The sequence below is a fragment of the Tachyglossus aculeatus genome, chromosome 4 (genome assembly GCF_015852505.1).
Source record: "Tachyglossus aculeatus isolate mTacAcu1 chromosome 4, mTacAcu1.pri, whole genome shotgun sequence".
Taxonomy (NCBI): domain Eukaryota; kingdom Metazoa; phylum Chordata; class Mammalia; order Monotremata; family Tachyglossidae; genus Tachyglossus; species Tachyglossus aculeatus.
This window is the reverse complement of record NC_052069.1, coordinates 107,256,289-107,269,328: the sequence shown is the minus strand read 5'-3', so window position 1 is coordinate 107,269,328 and position 13,040 is coordinate 107,256,289. Positions and strand designations below refer to the sequence as shown.

The following is a 13,040-nucleotide window of genomic DNA, read 5'->3' as shown; positions in this document are numbered from 1 at the left end:
GCAACATACAAGGGCTGGACATGACAAAATATGAGATGGCTGAAGTTAGCCATGAATTTTTGCCTGGGCCCTGAGGTGGACTCAAAGAAATTAGGATATATTTTGACATCTAATTTAGGGATCTTGCTATTCTGAAAAAATAAAGTCAAGATGAATGTACAATTCAGCACAGCTGGGGCAGCTCCAGATTTGTTTAGTCGGTCCTGGGCAATTTTGGGAAAACATTCAAATATCCCAGAATTGGAGCTGTCCGGATTAAATGACCAAACCCCTCCCATCTCCTCTCCTTCATCTTAGATGCTTGAACTTCCATGTCTGCAGTGGAAACATGGGCTCACAGGTCCGAGACCTGTAGCGATGGGTGTCCCAAAATGTAAGGAGATTAGCCCTATCTCTCCTCCACCCCTCCTCTCCCATAGAGAGTGAGAGGCAAGGGGAAAGGGCACAAACTTGGGATAATGTCCTAGTGACCCTGTTTTCAGTAAAAATAGCATGACCAGCCAGGACCAGATTCAGACATTTCACCCCCATTTGGGCAGGGAAAATTAACTGTCCCTTTCTAATCTGTTTAATGTTATTATGCTATGTTGCAAACACACACAGTGTTCCATAATAAATATACAGCAATATACAATGACATCACAGCGTTGTTCTTTTGAATGCTTGAACCTAGGGCTTTTTTTTCAGGGGGACCCCCGACACCCTCTTGTTCCAAAGTCATTATGTTCCTTTCCCAGGATCCTGTCCCCCAGACATCAGACTGCCTTCCAGGCACTTTAAAGCCCTGGCCAACCCTTGATCCCATGCCTGGAGTTAATTGCTTCACTCACTTAATCATCTTTGAAACCAGTCCTGGGGCTACCCTAAGTAAAAGAGTCATGCACTTAACCATAGTGGTGATTTGTGCATGTTTACAACCTTTCTGTCCATTGAACCCTTTCAAAAGAGAGGAGATTTGTTCTCATTAAGAACACAATACGCCACACTAATCCTATGCTACACTGTGCTTCTGACACCCCCTGTCTCAGGCATTAGACACTTCATCACTCTGGCACTATAGTAGTGCCAGGGAAAGAATGTGCACACTGGTAAAAAAAAAATGTCTGTGAGTTGAGTGATTTTCCACATATCCTTTTAGCCAGTAGCTCCACAGAAAAAAATTTTGGAAATTTGAACCATCAACTCAATAGACAAAAGAATCCTTTTCATCAGGTCTGAGTGATAGGCTTCAGTCCCAGTGGAGCAACTGTTGGGGCAGTTTAATCTCCTTTTATTGGGGTAAGAGCAATGAGAAAAATGGTCCCAGATGAAATAGTGCAAGAGAAAATTATAGTGTGACTCTAGCCCTGGTTATTTGGTGGGCTTTTCAAGATTTGTGGTTGGCTTTAAGACATATTTCTCCAGTTAAGACTGCTCATTGCTATGCTTCTTTTTGTGACAAACAAAGCAAAACAAACTCCCACTCTAAGTCAGACAAACCGTCTTGGGCCTTGGCTGCCAAATGCTTATCCCTTATCATCCTCCAAACCTCCTTGGTTTGGGCTCTATTGCTGGCAGAGATTCACATATTTAGCAGTAGAAACATCTGATCCCTCCAAATTGCCAGCTTGGAATCCAGCAGCAAAGAGATGTCTCCAAGCTTAGAATTCCTTAACCGCAGGTACTGAAAATTCTAGAATATTTGGGATAGCTGGGTCTAGCCGAAGAGTAAGTTAAAAGCTTATGCAGTTCTGGGCATGGACTGTTCTTGTTTTCCTCTCAAGAACTAGCTTTAATAGAGAAAATTGAAGTCTGTGGGCTTTTGTGTGTGCTTGACTGAATAGAGGCAGAAATTGACTATATTTAAAATTCATTTGTGCTAGTATGACCGATTCACAAAGGCAGACAGACAGCACTGTAAGCCCCTAAGGTAATGTAAACTGGCTTTTCCAGCATGCATCACTTTTCATGTATGTTTCTCACCATAAATCCAGCCTAAAATAATGGGATAGAGATAGTAGGTTTTTGACTTTGATAACCTGCTATCTAACCACTGAGGGACAAGTTAATAGCAAGGGGGAAAGGTTAAAGATGAGGAAATGACACTGTGACATGAGAGCCTGGTTTTGAAGCACATTAAGGGAAAAGTTAAGAATCTTTGAAGAGGACAATCAACCAATCAATCGTATTTATTGAGCGCTTACTGTGTGCAGAGCACTGTACTAAGCACTTGGGAAGTACAAGTTGGGAACATATAGAGACAGTCCCTACCCAACAGTGGGCTCACAGTCTAAAAGGGGGAGACAGAGAACAAAACCAAACATACCAACAAAATAAAATAAATAAAATAGATATGTACAAGTAAAATAAATAAATAAATAGAGTAATAAATATGTACAAACATATATACATATATACAGGTTCTGTGGGGAAGGGAAGGAGGTAAGATGGGGGGATGGAGAGGGGCAGAGGACAGCATCCAGGATATCAACAATCACGTGGGATTAATGACGTGGGCAACTCTCATCCAATCACCTCCTGGTCAGGGAAACCTTGGATGGAATTTATCCCACTGTTAAGGCGGGTAGGATGGTATGGAGGGATAGGAGATAAAGAGAGGTCCTAATATTATAGGGAAGTTTCAAGGTCTTTGGGATTTTTTTTAAAGATCTGTTGATCTGGGGGCAATCCTAACTGGAGACAGGGATTTGGGCGACATAAATTTCCAAAATCTACTTCCAACCCTAGGCTTTTTCGACCTCTTTATTCCTTCCACTCCAAAGTCTCTTCGCTTTAACGCGCCTCCCAAAGGGCGAAGCAGTGTTCAGTCAGCGCTATCTGAATGTTTCTCTGAGGAGACATCGCCACCTGCTGTCCACAAGCCAGTACTGTTGATCCGGCCCTACGGAGTCGGGGTAGCCCGCCTTTAGAAAGGATTTTAGGCCATCATCTGGTCCATTCCTCTGCCTCCAGACTAAGCGAAAGACTAACCCAACCAGCTGGTCCAGCCCCTTGCCTCCAGGGAGGTAAAAGACTCATCTTGGATGAGTGTCTGATCACTCCTTAAATATCAGTAGGATTGGAGCCTCCACGCTCTGCCTTGGGAGCCTCTTAAAGTGTTTCGTCAACCCGAAAATCTGGAAGGTTGGATATGTGGAAGAACGGGGAATTTGGGCCCATTTCCCATGGCCAAATACAAACATAACTTTCCTCTTTCCAGGCCCTAGAGAATGTGATGAAATCCAGTTTTACAAGGAGCAGAGAAAGGAAGTGTGAAGCCCCATGGAGCCGAATCTTCCTTTGGTAATTTCCATTTCATCTAGCCTTCCTTGCTTTTCCCAAGGAACAAGCTGGATCATGGGTCAGGTCCAGGGTTTCCCTGATCCTTGACCCCTCTAGACTATAAACTCATTGTGGACAGGTAACTTGTGTACCAAACTCTATTTTTTGTAATAATAATAACAACAATAATAATAATAATAATAGCATTTATTAAGCACTTATGTGCAAAGCACTGTTCTAAGCGCTGGGGAAGTTACAAGGTGATCAGGTTGTCCCACAGAGGGCTCACAATCTTAATCCCCGTTTTACAGTTAAGGTAACTGAGGCACAGAGAAGTTTGTAATGCTTTGCACACAGTAAGCGCTCCATAAATACCATTGATTGATTGACTGTTTATGGTATTTATTAAGCACTTAATATGTGTCAGGCACTGTTATAAGTGCTGAGGTAGATACAAGCTAGTCTGGTTGGGTATAGTCCGTGTCCCACGTGGGGCTCATGGTCTTAATCCCCATTTACAGATGACATAACTGAGGCACAGAGAGGTTAAGTGACTTGCCCAATGTCAAACAACAGACAAGAGGAGGGGTCAGGATTAAAACACAGTTCCTCTAACTCCCAGGCCCTTGTTCTTTCCACTAGGCCAAACTGCTTCACAATAATAAATAATTAATCAGACATTTATTTAGTGTTTGTGCAGAGCACTGCACCAAGGGGTTGGGAAAATTCAATACAATATAGTTGGTTGACACTTTCCTGCCCATAAAGAGTTTACAATCTAGAGGATTAGAAGGAAGAGAATGGATTGATTGCCTTCAAAGCTTATCATCAGGTGTTTCTCCTCTTTTTATTTACTTCAAGAGACTGTTTTCACCCAGTTTATCTGCAGAAGCTGTCTTTGTGGGCCGAGATGGAAATATTAAATCACGCACTGAAATCGCAAAGAATTTCAAAGAAAAATACTCTATAGGAGAAACATGAATTGCTAGCTCTGGGCCCCTCTTGTTTTCTCTTCTTTGGGTTGTCAAACTTCTTGCCTGTCTTGGGGGAAAAAAATATGATTGCCTAATTTGCTGTAGTAACAGCTTCCTGAAGACTGAAAATCCTGACTTAAGAGAGTCAGTCAGTCAGCCTTATTTATTGAGCACCTACTATGTGCTGAGCTCTGCACTAAGCACTTGGGAGAGTACAATATAACAATAAACAGACACATTCCCTGCCCACAATGAGCTTAGAGTCTACAGGGGGAGACACAGCTATTAAAATAAATCAATACATTACAGATATGTACATAAGTGTTGTGGGGCTGGGAGGGGGCATGAATAGAGGAAGAAAGGGTGATGCAGAAGGAAGTGGGAGAAGAGGAAAGGAGGGCTCAGCAGGGAAGACCTCTTGGAGGAGATGTGCCTTCAATAAGGCTTTGAAGAGGGGGAGGGTAGTTTGTCAGCTGTGAGGAAGGAAGGTGTTTCAGGTCAGAGGCAGGATGTAGGTGGAGGGTGGTGGCCAGATAGACGAGATCGAGGCAAAGTGAGAAAGTTAGCATTAGAGGAGCAAAATGTGTGGGCTGGGTTGTAGTAGGAGGGTAGCGAGGTGAGGTAGGAGAAGGTAAGTTGATCGAATGCTCTAAAACCGATGGTAAGGAGTTTCTGTTTGATGTGGAGGAGGATGGGCAACCACTGGACGCTCTTAAGGAATGGGGAAACATGTCCTGAACGTTTTTGTAGAAAAATGATCTGGGCAGCAGGGTGAAGCATGGACTGGAGTGGGGCGAGACAGGAGACAGGGAGGTCAGAAGGAGGCTGGTACAGTAATCAAGGTGGGATAGAATAGGTGATTGGATTAACGTGGTAACAGTTTGGATGGAGAAAAAAAGGGTGGATTTTAGTGATGTTGTGAAGGTGCGCACACCTACAAACGAAATACTTGAATGCTTGAATCCCGGAATGCTTCCTTAAATCAAAAGGATTTTCCTCAGTGGCACAGCTCAGAATGGCAAGGTCCAGCTTTGATGCTGTGCCGTTACATTATGTTTGTTTTTTTCTGGAGGTTTGGTGTGACCTAAGTCAATCCCTTATTCTCTCTGTGCTCTAGAACATCTGTAAATCTGTCTGCCCAGAAGCCATTGGTTCTGGGCAGGGGAAGCAGCGTGGCTCAGTGGAAAGAGCCCAGGCTTTGGAGTCAGAGGTCGTGGGTTTGAATCCCGGCTATGCCACATGTCTGCTGGGTGACCTTGGGCGAGTCACTTAACTTCTCTGAGCCTCAGTTCTCTCAACTGTAAAATGGGAATTAAGACTGTGAGCCCCATGTGAGACAACCTGATCACCTTGTATCCCCCCAGTTGCTTAAAACAGTGCTTTGCACATAGTAAGTGCTTAACAAATGCCATTATTATTATTATCATTATTATTATTAGTTGCTTATTCTTTGATTCATCGTGGTCATTTATGTTCATATGCTTATTTTGGGGTCTGTCATTCTTTATACTGACAGCTCCTTGAAGGCAGGAACACTATTTTCTTATTTTCTAACTCTCCACAGAGCTTAGTACAAAGCTCCGCACACTATGACTACTCAGTCAATTTGTGGTAGTTATTGAGGAGTAAATTATAGACCAGACTCAAGGGCATCAAACATTCAATAGAATTTATCTATCTATTTACATAATTATTCTATTATTATTATTATTCCACTTATTATCTATTGAGCCCGCACTGTGTACGAAGAACTGCACCAAGCACTTGGAAGAGTGCAACAGAATTAGTAGGCAAGATCCCTGCCCTCAAGGAGCTTACAATAAATCAGGGCAGGGAGACATAAAATAATTTATGGTGAGAAGAGAAAGGAAAAATGGTTATGTAGATGAATAAGTACTTAAATAGTACTTATTAAGCCAATATGCATAGAAGTGCTATTGGTAGATGTCAGTGCATGGTTGGCAGAGAAGTGCCAGGGGGTAAATGAAGGGATATGAGCTGGGAAGAAGAAGTATTAATCAAGGAAGGCTTCCTGGAGGAGATGCAATTTCAAAAGGGCTTTGAAGATGAAGAGGACTGAGGCTTTGAAGGGGAAGGGAGTTCCAGGCAGGAGGAAGTTGGTGAGCAAGGAGTCGGGGACAGGTGAAATTAGAACAAGGCACAGTGAATAGATTAACTTGAATAGATTAATTCATTCATTCAATCATATTTATTTAGCGCTTCTTGTGCAGAGCACTGTACTAAGCGCTAAAAAATGAGAGGCAAGGGGCACACTGGTCTGCTGTGTGTCCTCGGGCAAATCACTTAACTTCTCCGGGCCTCAGTTTCTTAGACTGTGAGCCCTAGATGGGATAATCTATTAATGGTAGTTCTGTGCATTATACTCTCCCAAGAGTTTAGTACAGTGTTCTGCACATAATACGTGCTCAATAATTTTTTTGATTGAATGGATTGAACATTTACTATGTGCTGAGCACAGTACTAAGCACTTGGGAGAGAACAGTATAATAGAGCTGGTATACCCAATCCCTGCCCAAAAGGAGCTTGCAGTCTAGAGGGGTAGACAGACAGATATTAGAGTAAATTACAGATAGGGGAACAGGGACTGCTTTCAGTGCTTAGCACAGTGCTGCACACCTAATAAACACTTAATAAGTACCATAACTAATTTGCTGGGGTGAAATGGAATAAGGAATGGATGAGAGAGAGAGTTAATGGAGTGCTTTAAAGCCAATGGTCTGCTTCTTATTGATGCAGAAAGGAATGCATGAAAGGCAACGTGGCCAAGGTGGGATGAATTCAGAGATGAGCACCACATTCAGAGGATACACTCCAGACCAGCGCTGCTGCCCTGAGAATGTCCGAGGGCATCCAGACATGAAATCTCAGCTGCCCAATTCCCTCTTTCCCCCTCCGAATGTTGCTGTCCCAAATCAGGGTCTGGGGGCTTTGAATCTGCGTCCCTGGCTGCCCAGGTTACCCCTCCTTCCTTCTCCAATCCTCACTGGTTCCTACAGCCTTCGCCTCCTGTTTCCTTTGTCCCACTACTCCCCCATCACAACTACTCCCATGAGAATCAGCACGGTTTGGTGGATAGAGCGCGAGCCCGGGAGTCAAAGGGCCAGGGTTCTAATTCTGACTCTGCCACATGTCTGCTGGGTGACCTTGGGCAAGGCACCTGACTTCTCTGGTCACCAGTCACCTCATCAATAAAGTGAGGATTAAGAATGTGAGCTCCATATGGAACAGGGACTGTGTCCACCCTGAATAATTTATATCTATGCTATGGCTTATAACAGTACTTGGCACACAGTAAGTGCTTAACAGGTATTATTATTATTATTATTATTTTTATTATGACCATCCCAGGGGACCTTGATTGATTGACTGGACTGTGCTGGGCCTGCCCCTCCTCTCCTGGCCCCACCCCCAGCCCAGGTGAGCGAGTCTGCTGCCTACGGCCCCGCTGCACATGATCCAGATGATCCAGGTAAGACAGGTGAGGGTTCATGGGGCAGCTTGTGAGTCTCCTCCCCATCGGCTTTGGGTGGCCCGGTGGTCTCTGGGGACAGCAGTGGGGGCCAGGGTGGGCCGGAGGTGCATCCCCTCAGGACTGTGGACACACCTGTGGGTTCCTCCGGCAACCACCGTTGCCTGGGTAACAAAGCTCCTCCCACATCTTCTTTCCCTGGGAACTGCTTCTGCAATGATAATTAACTGTCTTTTATTGAACTGCTTCTGACCCCTCAACAAAGCTCCTACCATGCTTTTTGGGCGACTCAGGGGCCAGTGCACACTGTCAACGCCCAGGCTTTCTGAGATCTTCAGCTTCTGGCGTTCGTTTCTGGCCCAGGTCAGCACCTAAAATGTCTTCGGCATCTGCTGTGTCTCTGGGCAAGGAAGGTGCGAGCCCTCTGGCAGGTGAGTGATAGGCAGGGCCTTTTTTCCTGGGATCGAGACATCCTTCCAAGAAAGGCCTGGGGAGGGGAGCTGAGGAGGAAATCCTTTTGGAATCAAGTCGAACAGACTTTGTGAGAAGAGGGTGCCAATCTAGATTGGCCTGGGTACCAGTGCCAAATTTTCATTTTGAATATTGGTTTGGAAAAGGGCTGTCGAATTGTCAACTTTAGTGGTTTAGTGGAAAGAGCATGGGCTGGGAGTTAGGAGACCTGGATTCTTGCCCGTGGTGTGATTTTGGGCAAATCATTTAATTTTTAGTGTGCCTTAATTTCTGCATTTGTAAAATGGGTTTAAATTTCTGTTCTCCCTCCTATTTAGACTGTGAGTATCCTGTGGGCCTGGGCCTGTATCTGAGCTGGTTGCATTGTGCCTATGCTAGCACTTAGTGAGTACACAGCACATAGTAAACATTTAACAAATTCCATTATTGTCATTATTTTTATTATCAGCAGTAATAATAATAATGAAATAATGATAGTGAACAACTCTCACGGTTTTGTCAGACATTTGGGATGAATGAGCCCCGGTGTCCAACCCAAACAGCACTTAGGATGAAAACAATGGCCTCACCCTCATTGACTCCTCTAATAATAATAAAAAGCTTTTGACACCCTCTGGAAATTGCTTAGTAAATTTGGCATTAGGATTCTGAGATTATTTCATGATAGTTTGATCGGCCTATGTCAGCCTAGGGTGCCCTGTGGAATTCATTCCCTATGGCTAATGGAGTAAAGCAGGGATGAGTCATGGATGAGTCTCTTCAATTGATTCTACTTAGCCATGCTGGAGAGTGCAACAAGAAACCTGGATGCAGGTGCTGGAATACTCTCCTGCTCCTCTAGGAAGTCTCCAACTGAACAGAATTAGAGCATCATCCAAAGCCTTAGAGAGAGCCACTCAAGAATTACTGGATACAGATAGCTGATCCTTAGAACCCCATGCCCAAAAAGATTTGCAGCTGATTAAACAGAGTCACAAATCAGCTAGACATTAGAGACTAATGAAAAGTCCAAATAAAACCTAGGTCACAGAGCAGCCTGCACTAGAAAAGCCATACCTACAACTGAAAATCTGTATTGACAACACAGAGTTAAATGCTGTTACAGAATTCTGTTGCCTAGGAAGACACTGACTAACCATGTAACAATAGACAAGGAAGTAAAAAAACAAAAAAACAAATCAAGAATGCTGGGACTACCTTTTGGGAGTCTGTCAAACAGGGTGAGGCAGCTGGGTGAATGAATTAGGCTCTAGACCTTACTAAAGGTCTACAGAGCTGTAATGCTATTCAAATTCTTCTACAACTGGGACTAAAAACTGGGTTATAATCCTGGCTCTGACCCTTGTCTGCCATGTGAGCTCGTGTAGGCAGGGAATGTCTGATTTTATATTGTACTCTCCCAAATGCTTAGTAGAGTTCTTTGCACACAGTTAAGCGCTCAATAAATATGATTATTATCATTATTACTACTACTAATAATGTGACTTTGGGTAAGTCACATAAGGGAAAATAATACTCATGAGTGTTTAGGAGGGTGTAAGTCTAGGAAGAATATGTTGGAGTGGGAGCCAGTCTTCTTTCAGGTGCTATGAAAATAGAAGGCAGAAGTTTTCTGCTCCTTCAGTCAATCAGTTGTATTTATTGAACTCTTACCGTTTGCAGAGCACTGTCCTAAGAACTTGGGCAAGTACCATATAATAGATTTGGTAGGTATGTTCCCTGCCACTTTGGGCACCTGCCAACCCTTTGTTAACAATGTTTGTTAACCTTACTCTGGAGAGTTCTGAAAACAACAGCAAATGATCCCGAAGTGCTGGAAGCATCAGATTTCTAGATCAGGAAGGCAGTCTAATAATATGCATTTGAGGATGCTTATTAATACTGCATGGATTTTACTTGCTACTCAGGGAAAGTTAATAAACTGCTGGAGTGCAAAATCAGATAGTATTTAAAAATAGCTGATTGTGCCCCATTGTTTATTTGCTAAATGTCTGCCAGCACCTCAGTTAACAGGGATCTTAGTACTTGAGTAACACCTCCAAGTCCCCAAAAAAGTTTTTGCGCATCAGATATCTTTATCTCCTATCAGTCAATCAGTGGTATCTACTGAGTGCTTACTGTGTGCAGAGCACTGTACTAAGTATTTGGGAGAGTACCATACAACAGAGTTGGTAGACATGTTTCCTGCCCAAACAGGCTAATGGTCTAGAAGGGAGACAGACATTAATATAAAGAAATGATTTGTAATATATAATTTATAGCAATGTACATAAGTGCTGTGTTGTTAAGGGTGATGCAAATACCATTCCTAGCATTCCTACAGGCCCAGGGTGTCCACCAATCCCTGACAAATCAACTCCTGGGAAGTAGTGACCAGCCATCCTGGAAAGACTGGGGACCAGGAGTCAGTGAACTGGTTGAGATAATGGTGTTTGTCTAAATTTCAAGGTAATTCTTGATTATTTAGTCAGGGAATGTGTCTACCAAATCTATTATGCGGTACTTGCCCAAGTGCTTAGAACAGTGCTCTGCAAACAGTAAGAGTTCAATAAATACAACTGATTGATTAAAGGAATTGAAAACTTCTGCCTTCTATTTTCATAGCACCTGAAAGAAGACTGGCTCCCACCCCTACATACTTTTCCTAGACTTACACCCTTCCAAATTTCTAGAGAATATTCTCACCAAAATTGAAAATTCCTGATAATTAACTATAAATGTAGGAAAAAAAAAAAACATGGAACACTGGAAATCGCTTTCTCCTTCCACTTTCTGTCTAATAATAATAATGGTAATTAAGTGCTTATCATGTGTCAAGCAGTGCTCGAAGTAATGAGGTAGATACGAGATAATCTAGTGGGACACAGTCCCTGTCCTCCATTGGACTCATAGTCTTGATCCCCATTTAACAGATGAGGTAACTGAGGCACAGAGAAATTAAGTGACTTGTCCAAGGCTACACAGCAGACAAATGGCAGAGTTGGGATTAGAACCCAATTCCTTCTGACTAGCAGGCCCACGCTCAATCCACTAGACCATGATGCTTTCCACCCAGCCACACTTGTATTTCAAGACAATTCAAGAAGCCAGTTCTCCAGCTAGGACTTCAGAAGTAGCTAAATGGGCTTGGTCAATTTAGTTCACAGTGCTGGAGGGGACAGTCTCCTTCTTGGACGGTGTGGGTGGGGTGGGCTCTAGCATGTTTGTCCTTTCCCAGATGTGGGCCTGGCTTGGGCCAGCCTTCGCCGAGCTGAGGAAATGGTAAGTCATTGCGTCGGAACCGTTTGGCCTTGAGATCGTTTTTCAGGTGGCTTTGCCAAAGCTAATCCTCTTGCTGGGCTCTGCCTGTGTGTGTGTGTTGGGGGGAGGGAGAGGGGGCAGGTAGCCAATGACCTAATCACCGGAGATTTTCGATTCTGATTCTCTTGGAAATTGGGGCATGTTGCTACTGTTGGGTGGTGCTGGGGGAAATGAATAGTTTCATTCATTTCAGAATGTCCCTGAATAGTTATCTCTAGTGGGTGGCACAGCTTCCATTTAAAGCTAGGGTCTTTCCAAGCAATAAGTCCACAGCACAGAGGCTAAAATGTAAATAATTGTTTGGACTACCAGGGATGGGGGGAGAAGCAGTCATCTTGGCTTTTCTCCCCCTCAACGTTGGAAAATAACTGACTGCAACATGCCCAGGCATGCAGAATGTGTGCATTTCCAGGCTGTGTGGGGGTGAGAAATGAAAAGCCTTGTTAATTTGAGCAGTGCCGCTTGCCAGCACTGAACAACAACAACAAAAAAAATCCACCACCCAGCATAACAAAATTAAACTGCCAGAGAGATGCGGTGAAGGTCTCTTTGGAAAGTAAATTTGTTCTTTTGCAGCTTCAGAGGATTGAAAACAAGCTTTCTACACCCAGATGGCACCAGTCCAGTTTGGAGAAAAACAGAGGGTGGCCCTGGTGGGAAGAAAGTGTGGGTTTCGGTAAGTTCTGATTTGCTGCAGAAGGGGACGGGCTGGCCCAATTTTTTCCAATGACGAGAGCAGGATCTGGGGGTGGGGAAGGAGTAAGGAGTAAACTGTGGCCCATTATGGTTAGAGCTTGATTTTAGAGGGATCTTGGTTTCAGTTGCCTGAAGCATTTATTTCGAGAGATGGACCTGGGTATTCATGAAACTTTGGTAGGACTGGATTTCTTAACCTTCCCTTAACTTCTCCATTTTTCCCTGCCCCATTCCCTAACCTGTCCTGAATTTCTTTGGTAAACCTCTACATCTATAATGTGTTGTTTGCTCCCAACTACAGTGCTCTGCACATTGTAGGCACCCAATAAATGCCATTTGTGATATTCATCTCAGCCTCCCAGCATTTATGTACATATCTGTAATTTACTTTAATGTCTGCCTTCCCCTCGAAGGGGAAGGAATGTAAGCTCATGTAAGCTCATGTAAGCTCATGGGCAGGAATATGGCTACCAAGTGTTACACAGTACTCTCCCAAGCACTTAGTGCAGTGCTCTGTACACAGTAGGTGCTCAAAAAATGTGATCGATTGATTATTGTTATTATGGTGTTTATCATGCACTTACTATGTGTCAAGCACTGTTTTCAGCACTGGGATATATAATAATAATAATAGCATTTGTTAAGCGCTTACTATGTGCAAAGCACTGTTCTAAGTGCTGGGGGGATACAAGATAATCAGGTTGGCCCACGCGGGGTTCACAGTCTTAATCCCCATTTTACAGATGAGGTCACTGAGGCTCAGAGAAGTTAAGTGACTTGCCCAAGGTCACACAGCAGAAATGTGGTGGAGCTGGGATTCAAACCCATGACCACTGACTCCAAAGCCT

The 13,040-nt window shown here is 43.7% G+C and overlaps 1 protein-coding gene across 1 annotated transcript in view; it reads left to right on the top strand.

Annotated features, from left to right (window-relative positions):
- The first annotated feature begins 357 nt into the window (after positions 1-357).
- CCDC187 (coiled-coil domain containing 187) overlaps positions 358-13,040 on the top strand; it is a 100,995-nt gene continuing 88,312 nt past the window's right edge. The window contains 5 exon segments of the mRNA XM_038745666.1: positions 358-373; positions 2,728-2,894; positions 6,993-7,324; positions 8,019-8,088; positions 12,073-12,172. Coding sequence (XP_038601594.1) covers positions 358-373; positions 2,728-2,894; positions 6,993-7,324; positions 8,019-8,088; positions 12,073-12,172 — 685 coding nt within the window.